The following is a 25,004-nucleotide window of genomic DNA, read 5'->3' on the forward strand; positions in this document are numbered from 1 at the left end:
ACTTTAGTTACCCTAATCTTTAAAGCAGGAGTCAAACTTTGGAAAGGCAACATGGAACCCACACAAAACCGTGGTCCTCCACTCTGTGATACTCATGGTCTATCCTATCTCTCCAGCACTGGCTAGGCCTCCCTGATGCTCTATTCCTTGGAAACTGTTCTGGAATGAGCCAAGACCACATACAAGGGAGGAAAGCAGTGCTTTCTAAACATTTTGCCTTCCAAACTCCTACGTTTTCCCTGTATCAAAAAAGGCAGCAACTGAGAGGTTCACACACATGGTATTTCTAATGCTTTCACCTACTTTCTGATTTCTCCCTTTCCTTTCTACATAGTAAAGCTTGAAAAAAAGGGACTCACTCTTAAAAGTCATCTGTGGATCTTTTCTTCCTCACCAACCTGGACCCCATTTCCATATTTAAACAAATTAGAATGAAGGATTGCTCTCAAATCATTGTTTTCTTCATTCTATATGACTCTACTGAAGGTTTTTGGTAGGAAAATCCCTAAGGGATGATTCTTTCACTTACCCTTAGCACTCTCATGCATATACATTAGTTCCCAGGTAAGAGGGGAAGGGGTATAATACTCCAGAAACAAGCAGTCAACAGCTACTTTACAGAGGTGATTTTGGTAGTTTTGCCTCAAAAATACATTGTTCCTATTGATCCATATAACTTTAATTTTATATGCACAAAGACACTGGTATTGCCATAGTTAATTGTACTGGATCTACTATCTAAGTTAAACTATAAATCTGGATTTTTACCAGACAGAAGAAATACTCTAATATTCTGGTAAAAATCCATTGTCAAAAGTATTTGTTAAAGCACAGAGAAAGCGTTGTCACTGTGGGTGAATGAAGACCAGCTCTCAATCAAGCTTCTTCTGAAACCTCTCTCTGAACAGCTCAGACCTTACACTCTATGTTGACTTGCTTAGAACAGTTGTAATACAAATCTTGCATGCCATTTTAGCAAAAGTCCCCTGCCCTTAGTTTCTGGTTTCTCTTGGTACTGATCAAATTCCTCACTCCCTATTCTAGGTATCTAAACATTTTAGACAGTTTTCAGCAGGGGTCTAGCTGATCTAGTAAGAACCTCCCCAAGCACTGATCCCTTGTAGTAATTTTCTGGCCAGGGGCCCTTTCCCCACGCATGTGCGCGCACACACACTATTCCTGAGCAAAAAATCTCCACTTGCTCATGGTGCATTGAGAGCTGAGCCCAATGTTTCTCCCCTACTATAAAATCTCACTGCAGTGGTCGCTCTTGAACAGAGTTCCCTACCGTCTGTCTTAGTTACTTCTGCATTGCTGTGATAAAAATGGCATGACCAAAGCAACTTCTAAATGAAAGCATGTAATTTGGGGCTTATGGTCGGTCCAGGGAGTGGCACTATTAGGAGGTGTGGCCTTGTTGGAGTAGGTGTGTCACTGTGGGTGTAGGCTTTAAGGCCCTCACCCTAGCTGCCTGGAAGCTGGTCTCCTAGAGGCCTTCAGATATAAAACTCTCAGCTCCTCCTGCACCCTGTCTGTCCGGATGCTGCCATGCTCCCGCCTTGATGATACTGGACTGAACCTCTGGACCTGTAAGCCAACCCCGATTATATGTTGTCCTTATAAGAGTTGCCTTGGTATGGTGTCTGCTGACAGCAGACCATGGTTTAACTAAGACATGGTTTAAAAGGGTTATAGTCTGTGACCATCATAGAAGTAAGTATAGCAGCAGGCACACATGACACTGGAACAGAAGCTGAGACTCACATCTTGATCCACAAACCTAAGGCAGAATGAGGGGGGGCACTGGGAATAGCACGGGCTTCTAAAACTCCAAAGCTCACCCCTAGTGACACACCACCTCCAACAGAGCCATTCCCGTTCAAACTACCATGCCGTCTTTAACAAAGATTATTAATAATTTCTTCACAAGGGGAAGAAAAGTTCTGGAATGGTGAAGAAATAAAACACCCCTGTACTGATAGTTGGAATTGTATCAATAGAACTAAAAACTTTAAAAACCTGAGGAGCATTGGGGTGGGATGGGGTTAGTAAACATTTACATGCTAAAATGTCCCAGTCTCTAGCTGGACTACAGAGAGTAGAAGCGCAGGGGGAGGATGAAGACGGCTACGATAATAAGCAAGAGCTAGCCGCCTGGTCCATGTCTCTACTCTAAAACCCGTGGGACCAGATGTCCAGAACTGAACGTTTCCCCAGCTTTAAAAAAGAATCTATGCCATGCTGATGTGAAATGGAATGCTATACAGATACAATATAGCTACAGTGAAATATATACATTTACATTAAATAAAGTTTATTATTTTAAGTCAGCTCAAATCAGATTCTACCAAAGAATAAGTGGGGCACCAAAACTTAAAAATTCTATTTTCAGATTTTTTGGACCTCACGATTCAGATAAAAGTGTATGGCCCTACAGAACAGCAATAACATACTCAGGTCTGAATCTTAAGCACTCACAGACTCCTTCAGTTATCTCTATCTCATATTATTTCAGCCATCCATAAAATACAAGCACCTTCTGACAGCGCCTGCGCTGCCACGGTACCAAGTATTGGGCGTAGGCCTGGGGGATTGACAGAAGACACAGACTCTGGTCAATCTGTAAGGAGAATGCCAAAGCTTTACTGAGGTTCCAGCAATATATACTAGAGGCCAGGGAAAACAACAGGAAAAAACCAATCATAACCATAGGTCAGGCACCTGGGAGGTCCCTACCACACCGGGCAGGAAAACAGGAATCAAGCTAAGCCGCAGGATATTCCTCTCTCAGGAATCCTGTGCAAACAGTTCAGCTGAAGATGTTGAACTAAGCTCACTGATGCTCCACAACCTTCTTCATAGATGTTTAGTGAAGGCTGGTGCTTAACATTGAACATTGGCACATTCCTCAGTCTTAGAAGTAGAGTTCAATAAAGAGCAATCAATAATGCCTGGGGATGACCAAGCAGAAAAGTTCAAAGCCATGGGCAGCAACATCAAACTGTCTGCCCCATGCACCGCCAGTCCTCAGAGCTCGACTATATTCTAGACTGGTGTGATCCTCTGCTCATCTGACAACTCTATATCACTTTAAAAACCATAAAGGTGTGCTCAGTGTCCCTAGCACTCACTATTTTAAAATAAAAGTCCTAGATGGCATGACAGTTAACGCTGCACTATCTAGAAAACTCAACCTTTAGGCACAATCTAAGAGAACCAGTGTCAAAAGCGATTTGACTCTTGTGGAATTGGATTATCAGACTGTTAAAACCTGCGGAGAGAAATTTGTCTTGTTATCCCCCATAGCACCTATCACAGCACCTTGCCTATTATAGCTGCTCAATGACTTTCTGGAAGATGCGATCCTGCTTTCAAAGGTTTACATTTTTAATGCAGAATAGCTAAAAATTCCCAGGTTTTTCCTCCTACATTCTAATTTAGCTCCAAGAACAAATTCTTTGTACTTCGCTACCTTAATTGTACATCAGCTTAAACAGAAGCATAAGTCTTTTTAGTTAATGAGTCGACCTAAAAATAAATGTCTGATTTTTACAACTTTATTGCGGCTTTCTTCATATACATTAAAGATATTTTATCCTAGGTGTTAAATACTTAGCTTAAATCAAGAGATCCTATCAACCACTTTTATAATAAATGTATCAGAACCCCCTTGGTTTTTAATGCCTGTCCTGTCAAAGGAGCAGCTTTCACAGGCCCTTTCTGGCAAATCTTTCCAGTTCTTAGACTCCATTCCTCCCTCCCCAACACACTTGCATTCTCTACATTCCCTGATTCTTATTTTCTATTTATGTACAATAGTATTATTCTACATTTCTCTATCTGCTTCCTATTATTTGAACTTGCCAGTTAGAAGTTTTCCTAATATCCATTCAGAAGATGGCAAAGAGGAAACTGTGAGGCTCTCGGAGAATTGACTCAGCAAACCTAAGTCCCTAGCTTTAATCGCGTTCCCAGGGGTTGCTTTTCTCCTGTTCCTAAGCCTTTGAGTCTCTTGTTTCTGCTTCCTTTCAATGCTGGGGATTTAAGGCTAGGGTGCTGCACTCCTCTCCCACTCAGTCTCTTTGTGTTTTTATACTCTGTCCTTTCACTGGAAAGTTGGAGACAGCTATTCATGTGCAGAATGCCCTACGGTTTGCCTGGTCTAGGATAGCTCCAAATAGCTTTATATTCACCAAGGCATCAGAAGAACAGACATAAAAATTAAAATTTGGAGAGTCTTCATGTCGAGGAATCAAGAAGTAACCAGAAGTATTTGTCTAGCCACCTGAGAGCACAGGTCCCAGACAAGACTTTTCCATGGTAGCTGGTGTCTTTAACCCTGTTTTCAAATAATTTATAGGAAACAGAAAAAATTATTCTGCTAATGAGATGGCATTTTATAATTCAGGAAGAATGTTGAGGACATCTTCCATGGTTTGTCTCACTGTGAATAGAGTCAGTGCCCCCTGACTATAGTTTTCAGTGGATTCTTACAGTCTATCTCTATTTCCACTGTAACACTTGGTGTGGGTTGGTTACAGACTAACAGCCGAAGGGACAAGTGAGTAAAAAAGGAGAGCAACAAGGGCAAAGTACCAGTGAGGCCTGAACCCCCCACAGAATAATCCTGCTCATGCACAAGAGGTTGCATTTTCACAGGACTGTCTAGTAAATGTTGGAGTTCACGATGTATTTTTTTCCAATAATCATGTTAAATTGGATAAATTTTAGCAGGATATAATTTTAGGGTAGCTCTTTGACATGTTTTTTTTTCTCTAGTTGCATTTATAAGACTTTATATGGTCGGAATATGGTAACACACACTTGCAATCTAAGCACAGGAGGCAGGGGCCTCCCTGGTGAGCAAAACAGACGGCACCTGAGAGACAACAGCCCGGAGCTGTCTTCCGGCCTCTGCACTCATGGACACACATGCATGCACAAGGACAGAACTATCAGATGACCTATTAACCCTCTTCTGAATAATATATAGTGGCAATAAGGCAACACGCTGTGTCAGATGCATCAGGGAGTATGAAGAAATATGGATGAACACAGAACGTATATCAGAGCTGTGATCAGCTAGACTCTAGAGCGTCTCAGCCTTCCTAAAGCTTAGGTACAGTTCCTCATGTTGTGGTGACCCCTACCCATAAAAGTATTTCCATTGCTACTTCATAACTGTAGTTCTTACCTCCTGAAGAACATTATAATCACTCTTTTAACTCAAAGTCTGAGCACCTAGACACTGCTCTGAGAGACTGAATATTAAGTGGCTTAGGTGGGGGAGCACTATCAGCTCATAGGCACTCTCAAGAACCATGAACCATAGCTAACATCTAATCATGTACAATTAAGTGAGGAAATGGGAATCAAAGAATTTCTCAGGCTCAAATGGCAGACACGGAGCATTCGAAATCATTTACACACTCTCGTCTTTATTTTCAGGTTTGAACTTTTTTTCCCCAGCCCCGTAGAAAACTGATCACAGAAACCTTCAATCCCAGGCCTCTTTTTTTCTCCCCTTTCTCTATTAGGTGACCCCAAATGAAAGTGGAACAAATTCCTTAAGGAAATGGGCTATGCTTGACAATGTAGTAAAGCCTGATAAGTGAGGGCCACGCACTTGTTGAAGTATCCCCCCTCTTGATCATGCAGCACCTCCATTCTCAGCTATAAAGAATGGTAGGATGGGCAGGTGAGCAGAAACCCAGCTTTCCCCTACTGCACGTGTAATTCTTACCTGCTCAGAGTTTTAGTCTCCTAACTTGTAAAGTGGGCACAGCTGTCGAGAACCAACTGGCACTGCACGTTATACCAAGTTTGGGTAAGTATTGTCTAAATACTAGCAGCATCAGCCAATGCTTTTCAAACTGCCTAATTTCCTACTGGAATAGTTTCAGATTAAAACAGAAAGAAGACTGAGTGCACTATGCAGAGACATCTACAATCTACAAGACATTACAACATGTAAAGAGCACTAGCCAAAGATGAGTAGTATCCAGAAAGACAGTTTCTAGAGACTAGAGGATTCAGTGTGAAGCAAGCAGCCTCCTCCAGAAGGAGTTACACCAAAAAAGTGTCTCTCCCTCAGAACATTATGTGACAAGTATAAGATTAGTAACAGAACTATGACCACTTCACTTTCTATTTAACAGGAAGAATCAGGAAAAAAAATTAACACATATAAAACCAAAGTCATGGACCAAGAAATACCTGGTACGGACTTAAGGAAACATTTTATGTCACTAGAGCATATCTAAGAAAGAGTTCATACAGAGTGTGGTGGCACAGCCCTGTAAGTCCTACACTTACAAGGAGCTTGTGCATGCTCATATCTATCAAAATAGAAGTCACTGGAGAAAGATAGGTATGCCACAAAAGGCCCTATTGTTTTTCTAATACCACACAGGACACTATGAAACTTCATGGTGTGGAGAAACACGGAAGATCATTTATACTGAGACTACTATATACTAACCTCCAAAGACATTACAAGTGCAAAGCAAATGTTATGGTGGAATCCCAGATGAAGTCTAAGAATGAAATTAAACTGTGGCTGCCAGAATGATGTTTAGGGAAATAAAGCAACATTGGGTTAGAACCCAATGCTCAGAGAGAACAGATCAATACTGACCTGTGTAACATAATTGCCTACTACAATTGTATATTATTCATTACAGCAGAAGGTACAATCTTAGAAGGTGAACGGATGATCAGGAGCACGGTTCTCAAAGAGATATGATGGCACACATCTATAATCCCAGCACTAGAGAGGCAAAGCCAGGCGGATCTCTCTTGAGTTTAAGGCCAGCCTAATCTATAAAGTAAGTTCCATGACTGTAGGGGGGGGAGGGGTGTTGCACAGAGAAACCCTGTCTGGGGGAAAAACAAACAAACAAAGGAGATATGAAGGATACCCAACATGAGCCATGACCAAATTCTGTTCTGCCAGTTAAAGAAATATAAAGGGAAATTAGCCCTCCCTGTCCTAAAAGCATATAAAAAGAAACTTTAATGCAAGTTTCAATGCCAACTTACATGATGAAGATGGAAAGCCTTCAAATATCAAGTGGCCCCACCCATAGTCCCATTGACATATTTTTGACACTATACTAGTCAACCTGTTCTTCACTGACTACCAACACAAAAAACATACAAGGAATTTATGCAAATGATTCAAACTCCAGATTCCAGGTACTAAATGTTCAAAGACACTATGCAGAACAAAACTGCAGGCGATATACCTAATCAGGCAAAGAATCTTGTAGTTCCTATGTTAGGCATTACAATTAAAATCCCAAAACCTCATTTCAGCAACCCTGTAGACTGAGAAATAAGTACACTTAAATTTGCTGTCAGTTTTGTAAATTGAACCTATAAAAATCTTTCAAAGCCATTCATACGGAAATTCTATTCAGAAACAAGACACTCCATAAGTAAATACCAGATTATTTGGAAAAGTCTAAGCCACCCAATAAATCACATTCCAGATAAGCAGTGCTGAGTGTTAGCAGGAGACAGACAACTTTATCACATACTGCAACTTAAGAGCAATAGTGTTCACTCTTTAAAGAGGAGACATAATGCCTTAGATCAGGGGTTGGCGAAGTTGTTTTAGAGGCCCAGACAATAAGCACTTTTGGCTTTGTGAACCATATATACAGTTTCTGCAACAACACAACACTGCTGTTGGGGAGGACACCAAAGTTACAGACTATATGTAACAAATGGTCATGTGTATGTTCCAGTAAAGCATTATTTGTGAGTATCAAAGCTCAGAGTACACACAAAGGATGATTCTAGTACAAACAATGGACTTTCGGTGCTGATGATGGTTTCTTAGTTGCAACAGTGGTCACTGGCAGCTCCTCAAGGTCTCACACTGGTACAGGATGTTGAAGGCAGTTTAGGCTATGTGTTTGGAAGGTACAAGGGAACTCTTTGTACTCTGCATTTGCAGAATTTTGCTGTGCATCTAAAGATACTCTTAAACATTCATTAATTTGAAAAATGAGGAAAAGCACAGGCTCTGATCAGAGACATGATTAGACAAGGGTATTAAAAAAGAAGGAGAGGGGCCGGGCAGTAGTGGTGCACGCCTGTAATCCCAGTACTCTGGGAGGCAGAGGCAGGCAGATTTCTGAGTTCGAGGCCAGCCTGGTCTACAGAGTGAGTTCCAGGACAGCCAGGACTATACAGAGAAACCCTGTCTTGAAAAAAGCAAATCCAAAAAATCAAAAAAAAAAAAAAAAAAAAAAAAAGGAGAGACAGAACTATCACTGAAGTACAATTTAATTGTGCATACAATATAAAAAATGAAAGTGGTAATATTTTGTAATTGCATCCAGCAACAAATCTAAGGTTTCCCAAATCTTGCCAACAGTATGATCAATTTCCCAAAAGCTTACCAGGAGGAAACCAGCCAGCCATCAACAAGGTCAGTAGGTGACACCATATCCTCTTCAAAGAGCTTATTCACTGTTAGTGGGCAAAGACAGCCAACCACCATGATAAACAGTATGGAAGTGCCTCAAAAAGTGAAAATAGAATTTATATATATATATATATCCTAGCCAGTCAACTCCTGGGTATAGCCAAAAAACCTCAAGTCCACAGAAATAGCTGCACACACAAATTTATTGCTGCACTGTTATAAACAGCCAAGCAAAAAAGGAAAGAGACATCAAAAAATTAATAGATAAATGTATGCATACACAAATGAATTTTAATCGGCCATAAAGAAAAGTTAGATCATGAAATTTGTAAGAAATGGACAGAACTGGAAATGACATTAAGCAAGAAAAAACAAAACAAAACAAAAAAACCACACACATTTTCTTTGTATGCAGATGCTAGGTGTGTGTGTGTTACACATGTGTTAGTCATGAAACTAGAAAGGTGACCATGAGGAGGAAGGCCGTGTTAGTGGAGGGCAGAGAAAAAAGATGGGTAACAGAACGGGTGTGGCATGAGAGCAGATGAAAAGAGGAGGAGAGCTAGCAGGAGGAGGGCAGTGGGAAGGGGAAACCAACACAACAGCATATATATGAAAATACTACAATGAAATTTAACTTGTATGATAATAAAAAAAACTAATAAAGCACATGAAAGACATTCAAGTGCTGTGAAAGGAACAAAGCTAAAACTCCAACTTTAGATGCCTCAAGATGTCCCAGAGCCCAATAAATGAGTTCCATAGAAACCCAGTCCTATCACATCATAAAAGCTTAAAGGCTAGTTCTCTTTACTAACCAAGATGCAAGCAGCTAAGTACGCGATATTCAGACCTTAAACTAAATTGTTCTCTCCCCTTTTAATTCTAAATAGTTGGTTTCTGTCTCTAAACAGGTTGGTCTAATTCTTGGCAATGCCTCACAACACTGGATCTTTTCTACTCATAGAAAAGGTCTGTTGTGCACATGTAAAGTAGCAGAATAAACATGCTCAGGAAGAAGGATGAGACTGTTTCCCCTCTCCTAACACACTCTCTGAATAAAACCTTTCAACTTCCCCAGGAGTGGAATCACTGTTGAAGCCACTGGTAACCAAGCGTCGAAGAACAAGATGACTTAAGAACCTGAGGCTTTGCAGAGAGCAAGCACTTGGCACTGAAGTCAATGTCTCAGTAGGTAATGGAGTCTTAAAATATTTGCACAAGCAAAACCAAAGGCAGCTGGGCCCCTAAACCTCCAGAATAGGAAGAAGGAGGAGCCTGGCTACTGCTAACAGCTAACACTGTAAGACTCACAGAGCCAAGCATGTTGAGGGTAGAAATCAAAGCACAGAGTTCCCTGTAACACAGAAGAGGTATGTACAACAGTGTGCTTTCCGGCGATTGTATTTGGGAGATGCTGTATTTTTCTGCAAGTTTAAGCATCTGTAACTGACTAAACTGAGTGATGTGTAATGGCCTCCATGCATTTATGGAGTCCCCACTCTCACTGTGCAGAGACAACTGAGCTGAGGAGCTGGGAGGCTACAAAGGAGCAAGCATCCACACTCTGGAGAAAGGTTAGGATGAAATAAAGAGAAAAGGGAACGAAAATATCTTTATTACAGGTGAAGCTTGTAAATGAGAAATAAACAAATAGGAAGGGACAAAAGTGGCTAGCAAGAAAACCAGAAACGGGCAGTGAGGCTAAAAGAAAAAGCAAATACTGATGAAAAAAAGAACAGTGTCCCACCAACTCACTCAACTTGCACAAGAATGTATCTTTAATTACTGTGAAATAGTACAAATTGACCTTTTCTTAATCAGAAGCCAAAAAAAAAAAAAAAAAAAAAAAAACACCTTAGACAAAATCCCTAAGAGAATTATTAACTCAAAGGAACAATACTTAGGGGACAGAACTGAAGGGTTGTCCAAATGGTACAGGAACCACCATAATGTTACATTACTCCAAAATACAGAGACTCTACAACAGAAGAAAATAGAACAAGGCATGCAACAGCTGCATTAGGAAATAAAATCAGTAAGTTTCTTTTGTACATAAAATGTGATATTAGTGTTTCAACTAAGAAATTAATATTTGAAGCCACATTGAATATGCCAATGAAATATAAACTACATATATAATTTATAATCTTAGTCACATGAGCAAAAGTAGATGAGATTTTAATATTTTGTTTATCCTGACATACGTAAAATATCATTGTAATATACAATCAATATGAAAGATGTAGAGTATAGCTCAGATTCAATCCTCACCACCTCAAAAAGTGAAAAGATATTATACTGGTTTTATATTAATTCCTTGTTATCTGCTATGTATCTTACATGTACAGCACATCACAATTTAGAAGCTGTATTCTTTCTATCATGAGGAAATGGTCTATAATCAAGTTCCATAAAGTTCATAGTTGTTAAGGTAAATTCTTATTTCCAAATTTTTCTAAATTAATTGAGGAATGAGGAGATAGGTTAGTGAGTAAAGTACTTGCCTCTCAAACATGAGAACCTGAGTTCCATCCCAGATCAGATATAAACATGTCAGCAAGCCAGCTGCGAGGTGGTGGCTCACACCTTTGAAATCAGCACTCAGAAGGCAGAGGCAGGTGGATCTCTGTGAGTTCAAAGCCAGCCCAGTCAACAAAGCACATTCCAGGACAGTACAGAAAAATCCCATCTCAAAAAACAAACAACAGGGGCTGGAGAGATGGCTCAAAGGTTAAGAGCACTGACTGCTCTTCCTGAGGTCCTGAGTTCAATTCCCAGCAACCACATGGTGGCTCACAACCATCTGAAATGGGATCTGATGCCCTCTTCTGGTGTGTCTGAAGACAGCTACAAAGTTCAAAACCAATTAAGTGGATCTTGCCAAGGTATAAAAACAGCCTAAACAACAACAATATGGTATGCATAATTCTGTAACCCGAGAAGAGCGAACAGCCTCCTTTCTGCTGCTCAAAGAATAGTCACAGGAAATAATCACATATTCAAAGACAAATATCAATAAGTCAGAGAATTTAAAGAACATTCTGTGCTCATGCAACAAAACTAAAGATAATTAATACTCATAATAAACCTACAATGGAAGTTTCAGCACTCTTAAGCTAACCTTAATTCATAAAAGAATAAACATTGGGCTGGAGAGATAGATGACTCAGGGGTTAAGAGCACTGACTGCTCTTCCAGAGGTCCTGAGTTCAATTCCCAGCAACCACATGGTGGCTCACAACCATCTGTAATGGGGTCTGACGCCCTCTTCTGGTGTGTCTGAAGACAGCGACAGTGTACTCACATACATAAAATAAATAAATAAATCTTTAAAAACTGTAGAATAAACATCTTCTAGGATATGGAAGAGATGGGGGTAAAGGTCAAATATACCTATCAACTGCTAAAGCAATGATCAGAGGCACAGCTGATAGCCTTAAAACTGAAATAAAGGGGTGGGAGATATGTCTCAGCAGTTAAGTGCACTTGTTACACTTCCAAAGGACCTGGGTTCAGTTCTCAGCACCTACATGGTAGCTCACAACAGTCTGTAGCTGGGAGATCTAGCTTCCTCTTCTGGCCTCTGCATGCACCAGGCAAGCAAGTGGTCAAAAGAAATACATGCAGAAAAAACACCTATCTACATAAAATAAAATTAAAACAATAGAAAAAACATGAAACAAAAGGGAATGACAAAAAAAGGAATTGGTATCCAACTTTAAAAAAAGAAAAAAGAAAAAGAACAAATTAATCTAAGAATATCAGAGAGACTCAGTAAGGTCAAGGTAAGCATGAACAGGAGATAAAAGCCATAAAACTAAGAAATAAATATAAGCAAATAAACCATCTGCTAACTGAATCAAGAAGACAGTGGAAGCCAGGTCTGGTGCCTCATGCCTGTAATTCCAGAACTCCAAAAGTTGAGACAGCAGGATCACTAAGAGTTCAAAGCCAGTTTGTTCCAGTGAGTTCCAACAGAATGAAACCCTATCTAAAATAAAAGTCAGGGGAGGGGTGGAGAAAAAAAAGACAAAAAAATCAAAAATAAAGAAAAAAAGACTGTTAAGAAACTACTATCAAAGCTGCATGTAGTGGTACAGACCTCTAATCCTAGCATTCAGAAGACTATGGACAAAGATTATGAGTTTGAGGCTAGCTTGGGTTACATAGTAAGACTGTTTAAAAAAATAGGTAAGTATAACTGGACATGGCTCATGTCTTTAATCCTAGCACTGAGGAGGCAGAGGCAAGCAGCTCTTGAGTTTGAGGCCAGCCTAATGTACAGAGGGTTTTCCAGACCCTGTTTCAGTAAATAAGTAAGGCCCTACCACACTCCAACCCAATGGTCACCCAAGGTCATAAAACCAAACCCAAAGCCATCAAACTAGGACAGGGTCTGTGAGGCGGGGTGGTGATAGGGATGGGAGATGGATAAGAGAGGAATGCAGGAGAAAAGTAGTAAGACTGGATTATATACATAAGAAACTTGCCAAAAGACAAGGAATTTTTTTAAAGCACAAAATAAAAAGCAAGTACCTAAATGGAAAAAGAGATGGAAGAGAGGGGAATTGAAAAAAAAGAATCAATGAAAATGAGGATTTTTGTAGGAAAAATATATCTAAATAGACTCCAGATGACACAGAAAATCTACACAGACCATAGAATATGCCATAAAATATAGAAACTTGTAGAAGGTTTCATAGGAGTCTTATACCAAGTCTTTAAAAAAGATATAACTCAAAACAATAAATCCGTGTTAATGGAGAAAAAATATGTCTTTCTGAAACAAGTCTAACTTTCGAAAAAAGAAAACTAAACCAAACCAAACCTAACAGCCTGCATATGCAAACATCTACAAATAACACACGGCTCTCAGTATAACAACCTAAGAGTTTATCAAACTATCCCTTCTACTGCTTTACAATTTTCTAAAATAAAAATCCAAGATAAAGTTTACTTGAAGAGCCAGGCAGTGGTGGTGCACGCCTTTAATCCCAGAACTTCGGAGGCAGTGGCAGGCAGATTCTGAGTTCGAGGCCAGCCTGGTCTACAGAGTGAGTTCCAGGACAGCCAGGGCTACACAGAGAAACCCTGTCTCGGGGGAAAAAAATTACTTGAAGAAAAAAACATTTCTATGTAAACATGACTTCACCCATCAAGTGTGATAACCATGTAGCAAAAGTACAGAAAAGCAGGCATTCTGTCTCAAACTTCCAATAAGTGGGTAAAGACATACCTCCTATGAAAAGAAATTTGTTAATTATCAAAATTACCAATGTGCATCCTTCTTGATGTAGCAGGGTCACCTTTAGGAATTTGTCTTCTATCTACAACCAGACATGCGTGAAATTACAATGTACACATACTTCACTGCAGTACTCTGCCACAGCAAAGTCTACAAACATCCCACTAGCCGTCACTTACGAGGTATCTAATTACACTACACTCATGAACCCTCAGCAGTCAGAAAAAGGAAAAGGAAGTTCACAAGTACATATATGGTAAGTTCTTTCATATTAAGCTTAAAAAGCAAGAGACAAAACTGTATGATGCAACTTGTGCAAAGAGACTAGCCAACAGAAATAGGAAACAGGAGTTTTTCTGCATAGGTCCTTTTGTATCTTTTGAATTTTGGAAGCATGTAACTGTCATCTTGAGCCAAAAAGGAAAACATACATTTTTATGTTGTTATTTTTTAATCTTGCCCTTGGGAATGGTACTACAGTACCTTTGTAAATTGATATTCCATTTAGAATACTTGTTATTCTTATGACCAAATTTCCAGTAAAGATGATTCAAGAAATTCATATTTTATAGGGCTTAAACAAATACTCCATACAGAAAAAAGGGAGGCAGCAGATTAGCCAGAAGTACGTCTACTTAATGTTTTTTTAACCCTGATAATGCTTTAGAATGACTCTGGGGTTTTCTAAAAATACCAGTGCCCTATACTCCATGCATATACTACTAGTACCAGAAATTCAGGACATGAGGCCCTAGCCCCAAACCACTGATCTCAATGCTTTAAAAGAGTGAACATTTGTTTCTAGATACTCACCACATAGATCACCCACCATAACGATTTCCTTACAGCAGTTTTCTTATTCAAATAACATCCTTGCCTATAAACATGGGAGATACTGCCATAGAAATAAAGTAACAAATTTCAGGCACATTATTCAAACTTTCACAAACTTTGCAGGTGGGAGTGGGCAAGACTGCTTTTGTTCTTTCAACTGAGAGTTGCTTAGCCTAACAAAAGGTTCCAATGCTCACAATCATCTCTAGCCCTATGTTAGGAAAACATGCCTATTTACAGCAATAGCAACATTTTCATTCTAAGCTGTGAAGTCAGGATCTGCCTCAAATTTACAAAATTCCAAGCCCGACCACCAGAGTTTGAGCTCTGGAACCCACGTGACAGATGGAGAGAACCAACTCCCACAAGTTGTCCTCTGACCTCTACAGATACATCTCGATATATGTGTATCCACACAAACAAGTTCATGCACAGATAAAATGTTTAAGAATAAATACATAAATTTTACATGAAGCCAGAGGGAGTAGAGTCCAAACAATGAGAAGCTTTTGAAAAATGAAACTTAAGATGCAAAGGCCAATGTCTCCATTATCTTAGATTTTCATCATCTTTGGCAACTTGGCTTCTAAAACTTAATTTGGCATCAGCTTAAACCTCTAACCTATACCTCTTCCATCCCTTATGTTTCTCCCCAAATACAGACAACATCACATTTTGCATATCTGATCTTCCCAGAAGGTTCTACCTATTTTTGCATTTTTATATCCAACTGACACCATCCCATGACATTTATATTAAATGAATTCAACAGATCTAGGCTTTGAGAGCCTAAGTTATCTTGAGTTTCCTTTGGGGATGCTGAGTTCCATTTTTGTTTTATTCCAGATGTTTCACAACCGAATTCGGCCTGCTGGAGTTGGAATGACATCCTCTGGGGAAACATGATTGATCAGTTAATGGAAGGTGGCAGAATCTATTCCCATCTGAGTAGGCCTCAGACTTTATTGGGGTCCTCTTCCTTCCCACCCCAATCCACTTAAAATGAAATGCTAGCCCAGCTGCCAACAGGGTGAAAGGGACACTAAGGAAAAGTGCTCACACTTAGGCTGGAGTTGTCCCAGAACCCCTGCTTTGTAGCTAGGCACCCACAGGTCAGCTCCTATCCAACATCTAAAGCATTCGCAGCCCAAGACTATGTCTGCTTTGAAGTCATAATCGTAATGAAGGCATTCAGGTCCGGCCACTCAAGACTACCCAATACCTTACAGCAGAAAAGGAACAAAACACCACTACATGATTCACTCAACCTCAGGTGTTTCTAAACACGTCTTACACAACCATTAAAAACACCTAAAAATAAAAAAGGTTCTCTTTCTGAAGTTTTAAGGAGACTGCGGTTTGAGTCCAGTACATTTGAAGCTCATAATGAATAGCTGGGGAGTTCTGACTGGGATGAGGATCCTCGGACGAAGCTGGGCGTGGGGGTGTCAGGCCCTGCCCCTCCACCTCCCGAAACCCGAAACCTCAGCGCCAGGAGGGCCCTCAAGGCATGCATCCCCATCACCCCTCCCGGAGGTTCTCACGGACTTTGCCCTGAAGGTGAAGAGCCCCAGCTGCAGGCAGGACAAGGATGGCGGCTCCCTCACTCCCATGGGGCCTTGGAGGTGGCTCCAAGGAGTCACACTTACCGAAGTCCAGGAACTGTTTGATCGAGAGCGGCGATGGGGAGAAGCGGGAGTAGCGCTCGATCTGCTTGGGGACCGGCTGCTTGAGCAGCCGGTAGAAGAGCCGCATCTTCACAGGAGCAGTGTGCAGATCCGCCGAGCCTTCGGGGACCAGAGCAGAGGCCGCCGCCGAGCCGCAAGGAGGAGGCGGCGCCGGCGGGGCTTTACCTCCACCTGGAGCTCGGCCTTGGCGCCAGCAGCCGCTCGCCGCCGCGGCACCTACACAAGCACCGGGCAGCAGTTAGACGGCAGTGGCCGGCTGCCCGCGGGTTCTCAAGCCCCGCCTAGAAAAGGCGGGGTCTGCCGCCGCACGTACGCGGCGCGCGTGGGCTGTGAGGGGCGCTAAGGGGGGGGGGGAAAAGGCTGCACGCGCGTGCTGCTGATTGGCTGCCATCGCCGCCTAAGCTTCCTTAAAGCCCCGGTAACACGTACAAACCTCCCGCCCTCGCTGGTGGGTCTCAGCCTGGCACAGCTGCCGGTCCCGCCCCGATCAGGTCTTGAGAAGTGCTCAAGAGACTTGAAGGACACTGGGAGCCCACGCCTGAGATATCTTTAGGGCTGCTCTAGACCTCCCCAACCCCAGCCCCCTCTTCCGGAAGGCCCTCCTTAGATCTGCTGACTCCAGCTTTAAGTTGTTCTCTGCTTTTTTTTTAACTGCATGGTTTGTTTCATCCCCTCCAACAGAATTAAATGGAGGCTTCTGGTCCCACCCCCCGCCCCCCCGAACACCCGACAGGATTCACCGTGTTATCAATTAACCTGGCCACCGGAGCTCTGCTCACTGCCCACCTTCACTCTGCTGAATACCTTTGGCGAGGATTGTTACAAAACATGATTGTTACGTCACTGGCCTTGGTTCCTGGCCCTATACCCCTGGTTACCAACCCAGTCAATAACAGCATCTTTAGATTACTATTCCCTCTCTCACCACTACAGAAGTAATCCATTCCAAATGAAGGTCATTAACACTTGGTTTCCATGCTTCCCAGATCTCCTTGCCCCAAAACGGTTTGTTGGGATTAATCACAATTATTTAATCGCCCAAACATACACATCCTTTGGAAAGGCTCAAATTAGAGCCACTGACCCGTCTCTTTCACAACCCCTCACCATCACACAACCCTGACTCAGTTTCACCACTACTGCCACTTTGGTGTAGGAATCTATGAGTTACATTGTGCTAGATTTTCTTTGCATGACAGTGAGCTTAAATTCATGGCTCAGTATATGGAATCAGTGTTTCCTAATGTGGAAATAGGAACCACTGCTTGCTTTTAACCATTACCGCGAAACATTCATTTTGTCAAAGTGTAAAAATCAACTAGATAAAAAGGGAAAAGCCCGGGGGGGGGGGGGGTGGTGGTGGCGCAATACTTTAATCCCAGCACTTGGGAGGCAGAGGCAGGCAGATTTCAGAGTTTGAGGCCAGCCTGGTCTACAGAGTGAGTTCCAGGACAGCCAGGGCTACACAGAGAAACCCTGTCTCGGAAAAAAAAAAAACACCAAAAAAAAGAAAGAAAGAAAGAAAAGAAAAGAAAAGAAAGAAAGAAAGAAAGAAAGAAAGAAAAAAGGGAAAAGTTCTTGGCCTGATTATTAGTGGAACGTTTCATGCCTTCAGTTGGCTACTATGTACCACTTCTTTGATTTATGAAATTGTTGTGCTTCTGCTCTTTGAATTTAAAGAAAAATAGCACATATATTTAGAGACAATCTGTGGTCTTCCCACATTTCCAGATTTTTAAGTATGACATATGATACCTGGACTACTCTGCCTTTTCCATTCGAAGCAAAGCCTAAAGAGACTTAGCAACAACCTTTGGAAAGGGCAATTTTACCAACAGAGCAGAACACTGACTGCAGTTGGGAGTGCATGGGCAGACAAAAAGAAGGTGTGGCCTATGGGCCTAAGGTTGTCTACTTTCTTTGGTGCTGCCAACAGGTGGAGTTTTGTTGGTAGCAGTTACTGATGAAGATCCCTGAGAAGGGAAAAGTTGCATGTTGGTGGGGAAAGAGGCTTTTCCACCTATGTGACACAGCACTGCTGAACCTTCTGAGCTCACACATCAACTTTTTCATAATTTCCTTTTCTGCTGCACAAACCGCTACTTTAAATTCTTTTATTCTGATGTTTTAATTACTTAAAATTGATAAGCCTAATTTTATGCCTCCCTAAAAAGTGGCACAGTTCTAAAAGTTGAGGAAATGTGAAAGAGGCCTGTATAATGGAAACTTGTGCTGGACCACGGCTCAAATAACACAGCTCTAAACATGACTCTATCATTAGCAAGCTGTGTGACCTAAGATTAATCTACTAGCCTTTCTGTATTTCAGTTATTTTAATATCAGGTAGAAATGTATGACTTCTCTCCCCTTATTTGTGAAAATTAAATAAAATAAATATATCTAATATAAATATAAGGCACATTTAGTCCTATTTTGTTCGTGATAATGGCTAATCTAGAAATTAAAGCCAGCTGATTTTAGTAATAGCTATTATTAGATCTCTTGAGTTTAAATCTTCTCAAAGTTTTTCCAGCTTGTTATGCACATAAGGTTTTACTCAGGCCTCTCTGTGGTTCTTGAAATCTTGTGGTGGTCTGAATGAAAATAGAGGTGTGGCACTATTAGGAGGTGAGGCCTTGTTGAAGTAGGTGTGGCCTTGCTGGAAAAAGTGGGTTACTGGAGGTAAGCTTTGAGGTTTCAGATAGACAAGGCAGGCTCAGTGGATCACTGTCTTTTCCTGTTGCCTATAGATCTGCATGTAGAACTCTCAGTTCCTCCAGCATCAAGTCTGCCTGGATGCTGCCAGGCTTCCTACCATGATGATAATGGACTGAACCTCTGAACCTGTAAGCCAGCCCCATTTAAATGTTGTCCTTTATAAGAGTTGCCTTGGCCATGGAGTCTGTTCACAGCAGTAGAAACCTAAGACAAATCTCTAGCCCATTCACAGAAGCAGTACCTGGATGCTTCTTAGAAATGCCATCTCTTGGATCCCACTACAGTCCTACTAAAACCAACACTTTGGAGGTAGGGCCCAAGCACTTGATCACAAATTCTTTTATACTACTGTTTTCAAAAGCTACAGTTTAATTCCCTTCCTGCTGGATGTGTATTAGCTTTAGCATTAGCTTCTAACAACTAGATTATGGTCACAAGTGATGAGATTACATTCAGAGGTTAGTTTAGAAAGCTATTGTGTCTCACTAAATAACCTGAGCAGAATCCCTCCAAACTATCAAGGCCATTAAAGCAAAGGAAACCAGAGATGCTGGCACAGCATACAGAAACCTGAAAAGATGTGACAACTTACTATAATGTACTCTCCTGGATTGGATTCTGGGACAGAAAAAAGAAATATTAGGTTTAAAAACTAAGGTATTCTGGACTTTGGACCAAATGCGTTATAATACATGTACTAACACTCTTCCCCCACCTTTTCTTTTTCTTCTCCCATCTCCTCCCCTCCTCCCCTCCCTTTTTCTCCTCTCCCTCAAAGCTTAGAATCAGATTCTCCTACCATGTAAACTGGAGGCAGCATAGCTCTGGCCAGAGGCCTTGATTCAAGCCTCCCTGTAATTTCTGAAAGACTGTATCAAAACCTCTTTGCCAAGGGAGATATGCTTGGACTCTTAACGCTCCCAAATCCTCAGAGTTTGTTGCCATAAATGTTCATTGTTTCCAGCTTCTAAGCTGGTGATGCTCTGTGATGAAAAAAAAAAAGTTATATGCAAGCTTTCCGGGATTCTGATGTGTGAACTGCTCTCTACCCTAACTCTACATCTCTCCTACCAAAGCCTCAGATTGCAATTAAACACTTAAACACGAACAGAAGCCTTCTCTGTCTTAGAAGTCCATCAATTTCTCCTGCTACATGATTCTCTAATAAACAATACTTCCAATCTAACTTTCCTAACACTGTGCAATACAATGGTTCATTAATCCCTTTTCACACTAGACAGTGTTCTGCATAAGTACCTGTCATTATTTAAAATCACAACAAATACACATCAATAAGAATGAACAAAACTGGAGCTGGAGAGATGGCTCAATGGTTAAGAAAGAGGTCTGACTGCTCTTCCAGAGGTCCTGAGGTCAATTCCTAGCAACCACAGGTGGCTCACAACCGTCCATAATGAGATCTGATGCCCTCTTCTGGTGTGTCTGAAGACAGCTACAGTGTACTCATACATAGAATAAATAAATCTTTAAAAAAAAAAAAAAAAAAAAAAAACACTGATTTCTCTTCCAGAGGTCCTGAGTTCAATTCCCAGCAATATGGTGGTTCACAAACATCTGTAATGAGATCTGATGCCCTCTTCTGGTGTGTCTGAGAATGACGACAGTGTATTCACATACATAAAATAAAATATTTAAAAAATATATTTTTTAAAAAGAGCACTTCCTGATCTTCCAAAGGACCCAGTTTCAATTCCCTCTCATTTCTTCACCATGCTGAGCTTTCCACTTACTCTAATTTTCTGGATATTTGATGTTTTTTGAAGTAAAGAAAGTCATTCTGCACAATAAATCTGGTAGTTCTTATTGTAGAATAATCTGTACTTTGTATCATGAAACAACTATACATTAAGGATATTAATGGAACAGGACCAGGGCTGAGTCATTCCCAGTTTGACATGGGATATAAAATAGACCATAAAGGGCCAGATTTCAAAATGTAAGGAAATTTGGTGTCATTAGGAATGCCACAACTGCTCTGCCCAATACAAGACCACCACCCACAAAGGGGTACTCAGACTTTGAAATGACACTGGTCAAAAATGAGATGTCTTACATGTGTAACTGTCACACTGATTCCAAAGACTTAGTATGAAAAATAATGAAGACAATGAGATACCTCTTGTTAATTTTTATGTCACCTATAAGTGGAAATGATAAACTTTTGGATACGTTAGTTTAAGCAAATATGTTATCAAACTGATTTCACCTGTTTCTTTTACACTTTTAAGTATTGGGCTTCTAGAAAATGCCAAATTTTATCTGTGACTCACATTAGGGTCCACATTAGATTTCTATAGGACAGTGTTACATTAAATGTGCTGAAGTGTACTACCTGAAATAGGAAGGTAATTGGCATTGCACTGGACTTCTTTGTGCTGAAGATGTTGTAGGCGTGCTTTTAATTCTTACATTAACCTTTCCAGTAAATTCAACGCTGGATTGTTGTTCAAGGTCTCAGTCAGTTGCCAAGGCTTTTCTGTACGTCATAAATGATCTGAAGACTTATATATGGAGGGGAAAGGATGCCAAATCAAGTGGAAAAAGAAAGAGTGTGCATGTTCTATAGAATTCCAATGTATTTGCACAGATGAGCCTCATGGGAAAAATTATAACTCCAGTGCCCTCATCCTTGATGTTGAGTTCACAGCCTTACGACTGGTGGCAAGTGACCCAGTAGGTCTTACTTTTCCTTTATCTAACACACCTTAGGATTTCAGAGTGAGTGCCGGGGAGAACCCTGACTCTCCCCATTCAAGAAAGATTCCTGAGCTAGGCACGAAGATGTACACCTATAATTCCTGTACTTGGGGGTGGGTAGAGGTAGGCAGACCAAGAATTCGTGGCTAACCTTAGATATGAAACAAGTTCAAGGCTAGCCCTAGCTGTAAAATCCTATTTTTATAAAAAAAAAAAAAAAAAAAAAACAAGGAGGAAGAAGCAGAAGAAGCAGAAGACAGGTTTTGGTTTTTTTTGAAACAGGGTTTCTCTATAGATCCCTGGCTGCCCTTCAGCTTACTCTGCAGACCAGGCTGGCCTGGAACTTAAAGGTCTGCCAGTCTCTGCCTCCCAAGGGCTAGGATTGAAGGTGTGCACCACCAGCACCTGGCTGAAGATAGTTGTTTGTTTTAGTTTCGAATGTGGCAAAAAGGAATGTTTACTCAGTTACCCTTTTAATTTCCTTTTTCCTCCAAGGATGACTTGATAGGTTAAGATATGCAAGTCAGGACTTGGAACTGTGGACAGAATTTGGAGCCTCTCAGAGTAATCATGGAAGGAGGTAAAAGAAGAAATCAGGGCTGGGTTTTAAGAATTGTTCAGTAGAAGACAAAGGGTCAGGCAGTACAGGAGCCTACAAGCATATCACACTGTGTGCGCTTTGTATTGTGTGCTTTGAGATTTTGGGAGAGCAGGAAAAGGCAAATGAGTGAAATTGGTCCATCAAGAACCCCTAGCTAACATTTCGATGATATATAGTACTGAATAGTTAACAAAAGCCATTATTTGTCTTTTTTTTTGCATGTGTGCATGTGTGTGTGCACATGTGGAGACCTGAGGTGGTTATCAGTTTTCTATGATCCATATCTACTTTATATAATAAGGCAGAGTCTCTCCCTTGAACTCAGAGCCCACCAATTTAATACAACTGGTCTAGCTCATCAGCCCTTGTGTCCACCTCCTAAGCTTTAGCTTTACAGGCTGGCCACCAAATCCACCCAACATTTATTTGGGTGCTAGGGGTCTGAACTACGGCACCTCACACTTGCATGGCAAACACTATACTCTGAGCCATGTCTATGACACTGAGCCATGTCACCAGCATTGAGCTTCAATTTTAAATACTTAATACTGGCTCTTTAGTTTGCCTGGAGTTCTAGATGGAAAGTGTCATCATTGGGATCCGAGGTAGGAGAAAGTGCCTTGATTTTCCCTGAGCCAGATTGCTATAGGTTTATAACTGGTCTCCATAAGCCCACATAGTAAAGACCACCCCTAGTCTGTAGCATCATTGGAGCCTGGTGAAACCTTTCAGAAGTCAGGTCTAGGGGGAGGGTTTAGGTAAAAAGTGGGTGAGTCCTCGCAGGGGATTGGAGGATGCTGGCCTTTTCCTTTCTTTACTTCACTCTTAGCTATGAGTGAGGTCTCCTTCACCATACACTACTACCATGACCATAGTATACTGCTTCACCACAGGCCCACAGGCAACAGGCCAATTGATTATAGATTGACCACTCCATAATTGTGAACCTAAGTAATCTTTTCCTGAACTAGGGGTATAGCTCAGTGGTAAATGACCTCTTAGCAGACATAATGCCCTGGTTTAAATCTGCCTCTCCAACATCCCCCACCCCCTGCTATAAGCCTTCTTTTTTTTTTATTCTTTTGTCATTTTTACAGGGTGAGGAATTTAACCCAGAGCCTTGTGCCCCACCATGGATCTATATCTCCGGAAAACCGTTCTTTTTTTTTTTTTTTTTTTTTTTTTTTTGTTATTAGTTCCCGCTATTTTGTTGCGGTAAGAGAAAACTGAGTGATATAAACCCTCTGTGAGATTTGCTTAAGAGATGATGGTAAAACACATGGCTGGCAGAGTAGGAGAGCAGCCCAATCAATTGCTTATGTCCATATAAGCTGCCATAGGTAGCTGGAACTTCACGCTTTTGGGTAACTTGGGATATCATAGCCCACCTGAGAGGCCAGGCCCTTGAAGAGGAAGGCAGTTCCCAAGCATTTCTGGCCCGTTGGGTCATTGCCCTGAATTTTCCCCTTTTCTTAAATGTTATGTAATACAATTTTGTAACACACACATATATGATTATGTAATTTGATTTCAAGTAATTGGATTGGATAAATGAAGGTCATAGTACAGGTCTACAATCACAGGTACTCCAGGATGCTTACCGGAAGATTACATGTCCTACTGAATGAGTTTGATGCCAGCCTGAGCAACTTTGTGAAACCTTATCACCAAATAACAGATTTTAAAAGGGTGCTTGCCTTTATCTGCACCATTAGAAAGGCAGAGGCAGGCAGATTTCTGTGAACACAAGGTCAGCTTGGTCTACGTAGCAGGTCCCATGCCGGCCAAGGCTATATAGTGAGACGGTGTCTCAAAGAACAAAACCAAAGAAACAAAATGGCTAGGGATATGGTTCAGTAGCAGAGCTCCTGCCTAGCATGCACAAGGTTCTAGGTTCAATCTCTACTACTGTCTCACACACACACACACACACACACACAGAAGAATATTACTGTCAGGAGACTTTTGAAACTGCCATTTGCACTCAGCATTGCCAAAGGTCATGCCAAGTTACCTGTGTAGATGCAGGTTCATTTAGTTTGTCTCTGGTTTAGCTCTCTCTCCTTCTTTTTCTTTTCTCCCTATTTCCTTCCCTTCATTTTTTCTTCCTTCCATCCTTTTTAAAATCTGTCATCTATCCATCTTCTATCCTTTTGCTACTACAAATAGAAGACAGTGGTACCATGAATATTGTTTCTAAAGGGATGAAATGGTTAGATCAAAAGATATGAAAATGTTTAGATCTACAAATTTATCAAACTACCTTCTTCTAAGATCAATATGAGATTTCATTAATCTGTATCCTATTTATTAACCCTTGATGTTGTCAGACTGCTTTATCAAATGCTTTTATTTGTTGATTAGATGTTGGTTTCATGGGTATTCATAATTATCTGTTATCTATCTTATTCTGAGATGGGGTCTCACTGTGTAGCCCTGGCTGGCCCTGAACTCACTATATAGAGTAGTCTGTATCTCATAGGGATCTGTCTGCCTCTGCCTCTCCAGTGCTAGGATTAAAATCAGGTGTCACCACACTTGGTTACATTCGTTTATTTTAAAAGCAGACACTGGAGCGACAAATGGCTTGGCAGTTAAAAGACAGCACTTGCTGCTCTTACAGAGAACCAGAGTTTGGTTCCTAGTGCCTATTTTAGGTGTCTTATGACCCTCCTGTAACTCAGTTCCAGGGCACCCAACACCATCTTCTGCTTCTAAGGGTACACCCACCACCACCATCACCACCACTCATTATTTTAA

General features: G+C 41.1%; 1 protein-coding gene across 1 annotated transcript in view; it reads right to left on the minus strand.

Moving 5' to 3' along the window:
• Pdk3 (pyruvate dehydrogenase kinase 3) overlaps positions 1-16,492 on the minus strand; it is a 67,722-nt gene extending 51,230 nt beyond the window's left edge. Inside the window, exon 1 of the mRNA XM_052170096.1 lies at positions 16,169-16,492. Coding sequence (XP_052026056.1) covers positions 16,169-16,274 — 106 coding nt within the window. The 5' untranslated portion in view covers positions 16,275-16,492. The remainder of the gene's footprint in view (positions 1-16,168) is intronic.
• Between the last annotated feature and the right edge of the window lie 8,512 nt (positions 16,493-25,004).

The sequence above is a fragment of the Apodemus sylvaticus genome, chromosome X (genome assembly GCF_947179515.1).
Source record: "Apodemus sylvaticus chromosome X, mApoSyl1.1, whole genome shotgun sequence".
In the NCBI taxonomy this organism is placed as follows: Eukaryota; Metazoa; Chordata; class Mammalia; order Rodentia; family Muridae; genus Apodemus; species Apodemus sylvaticus.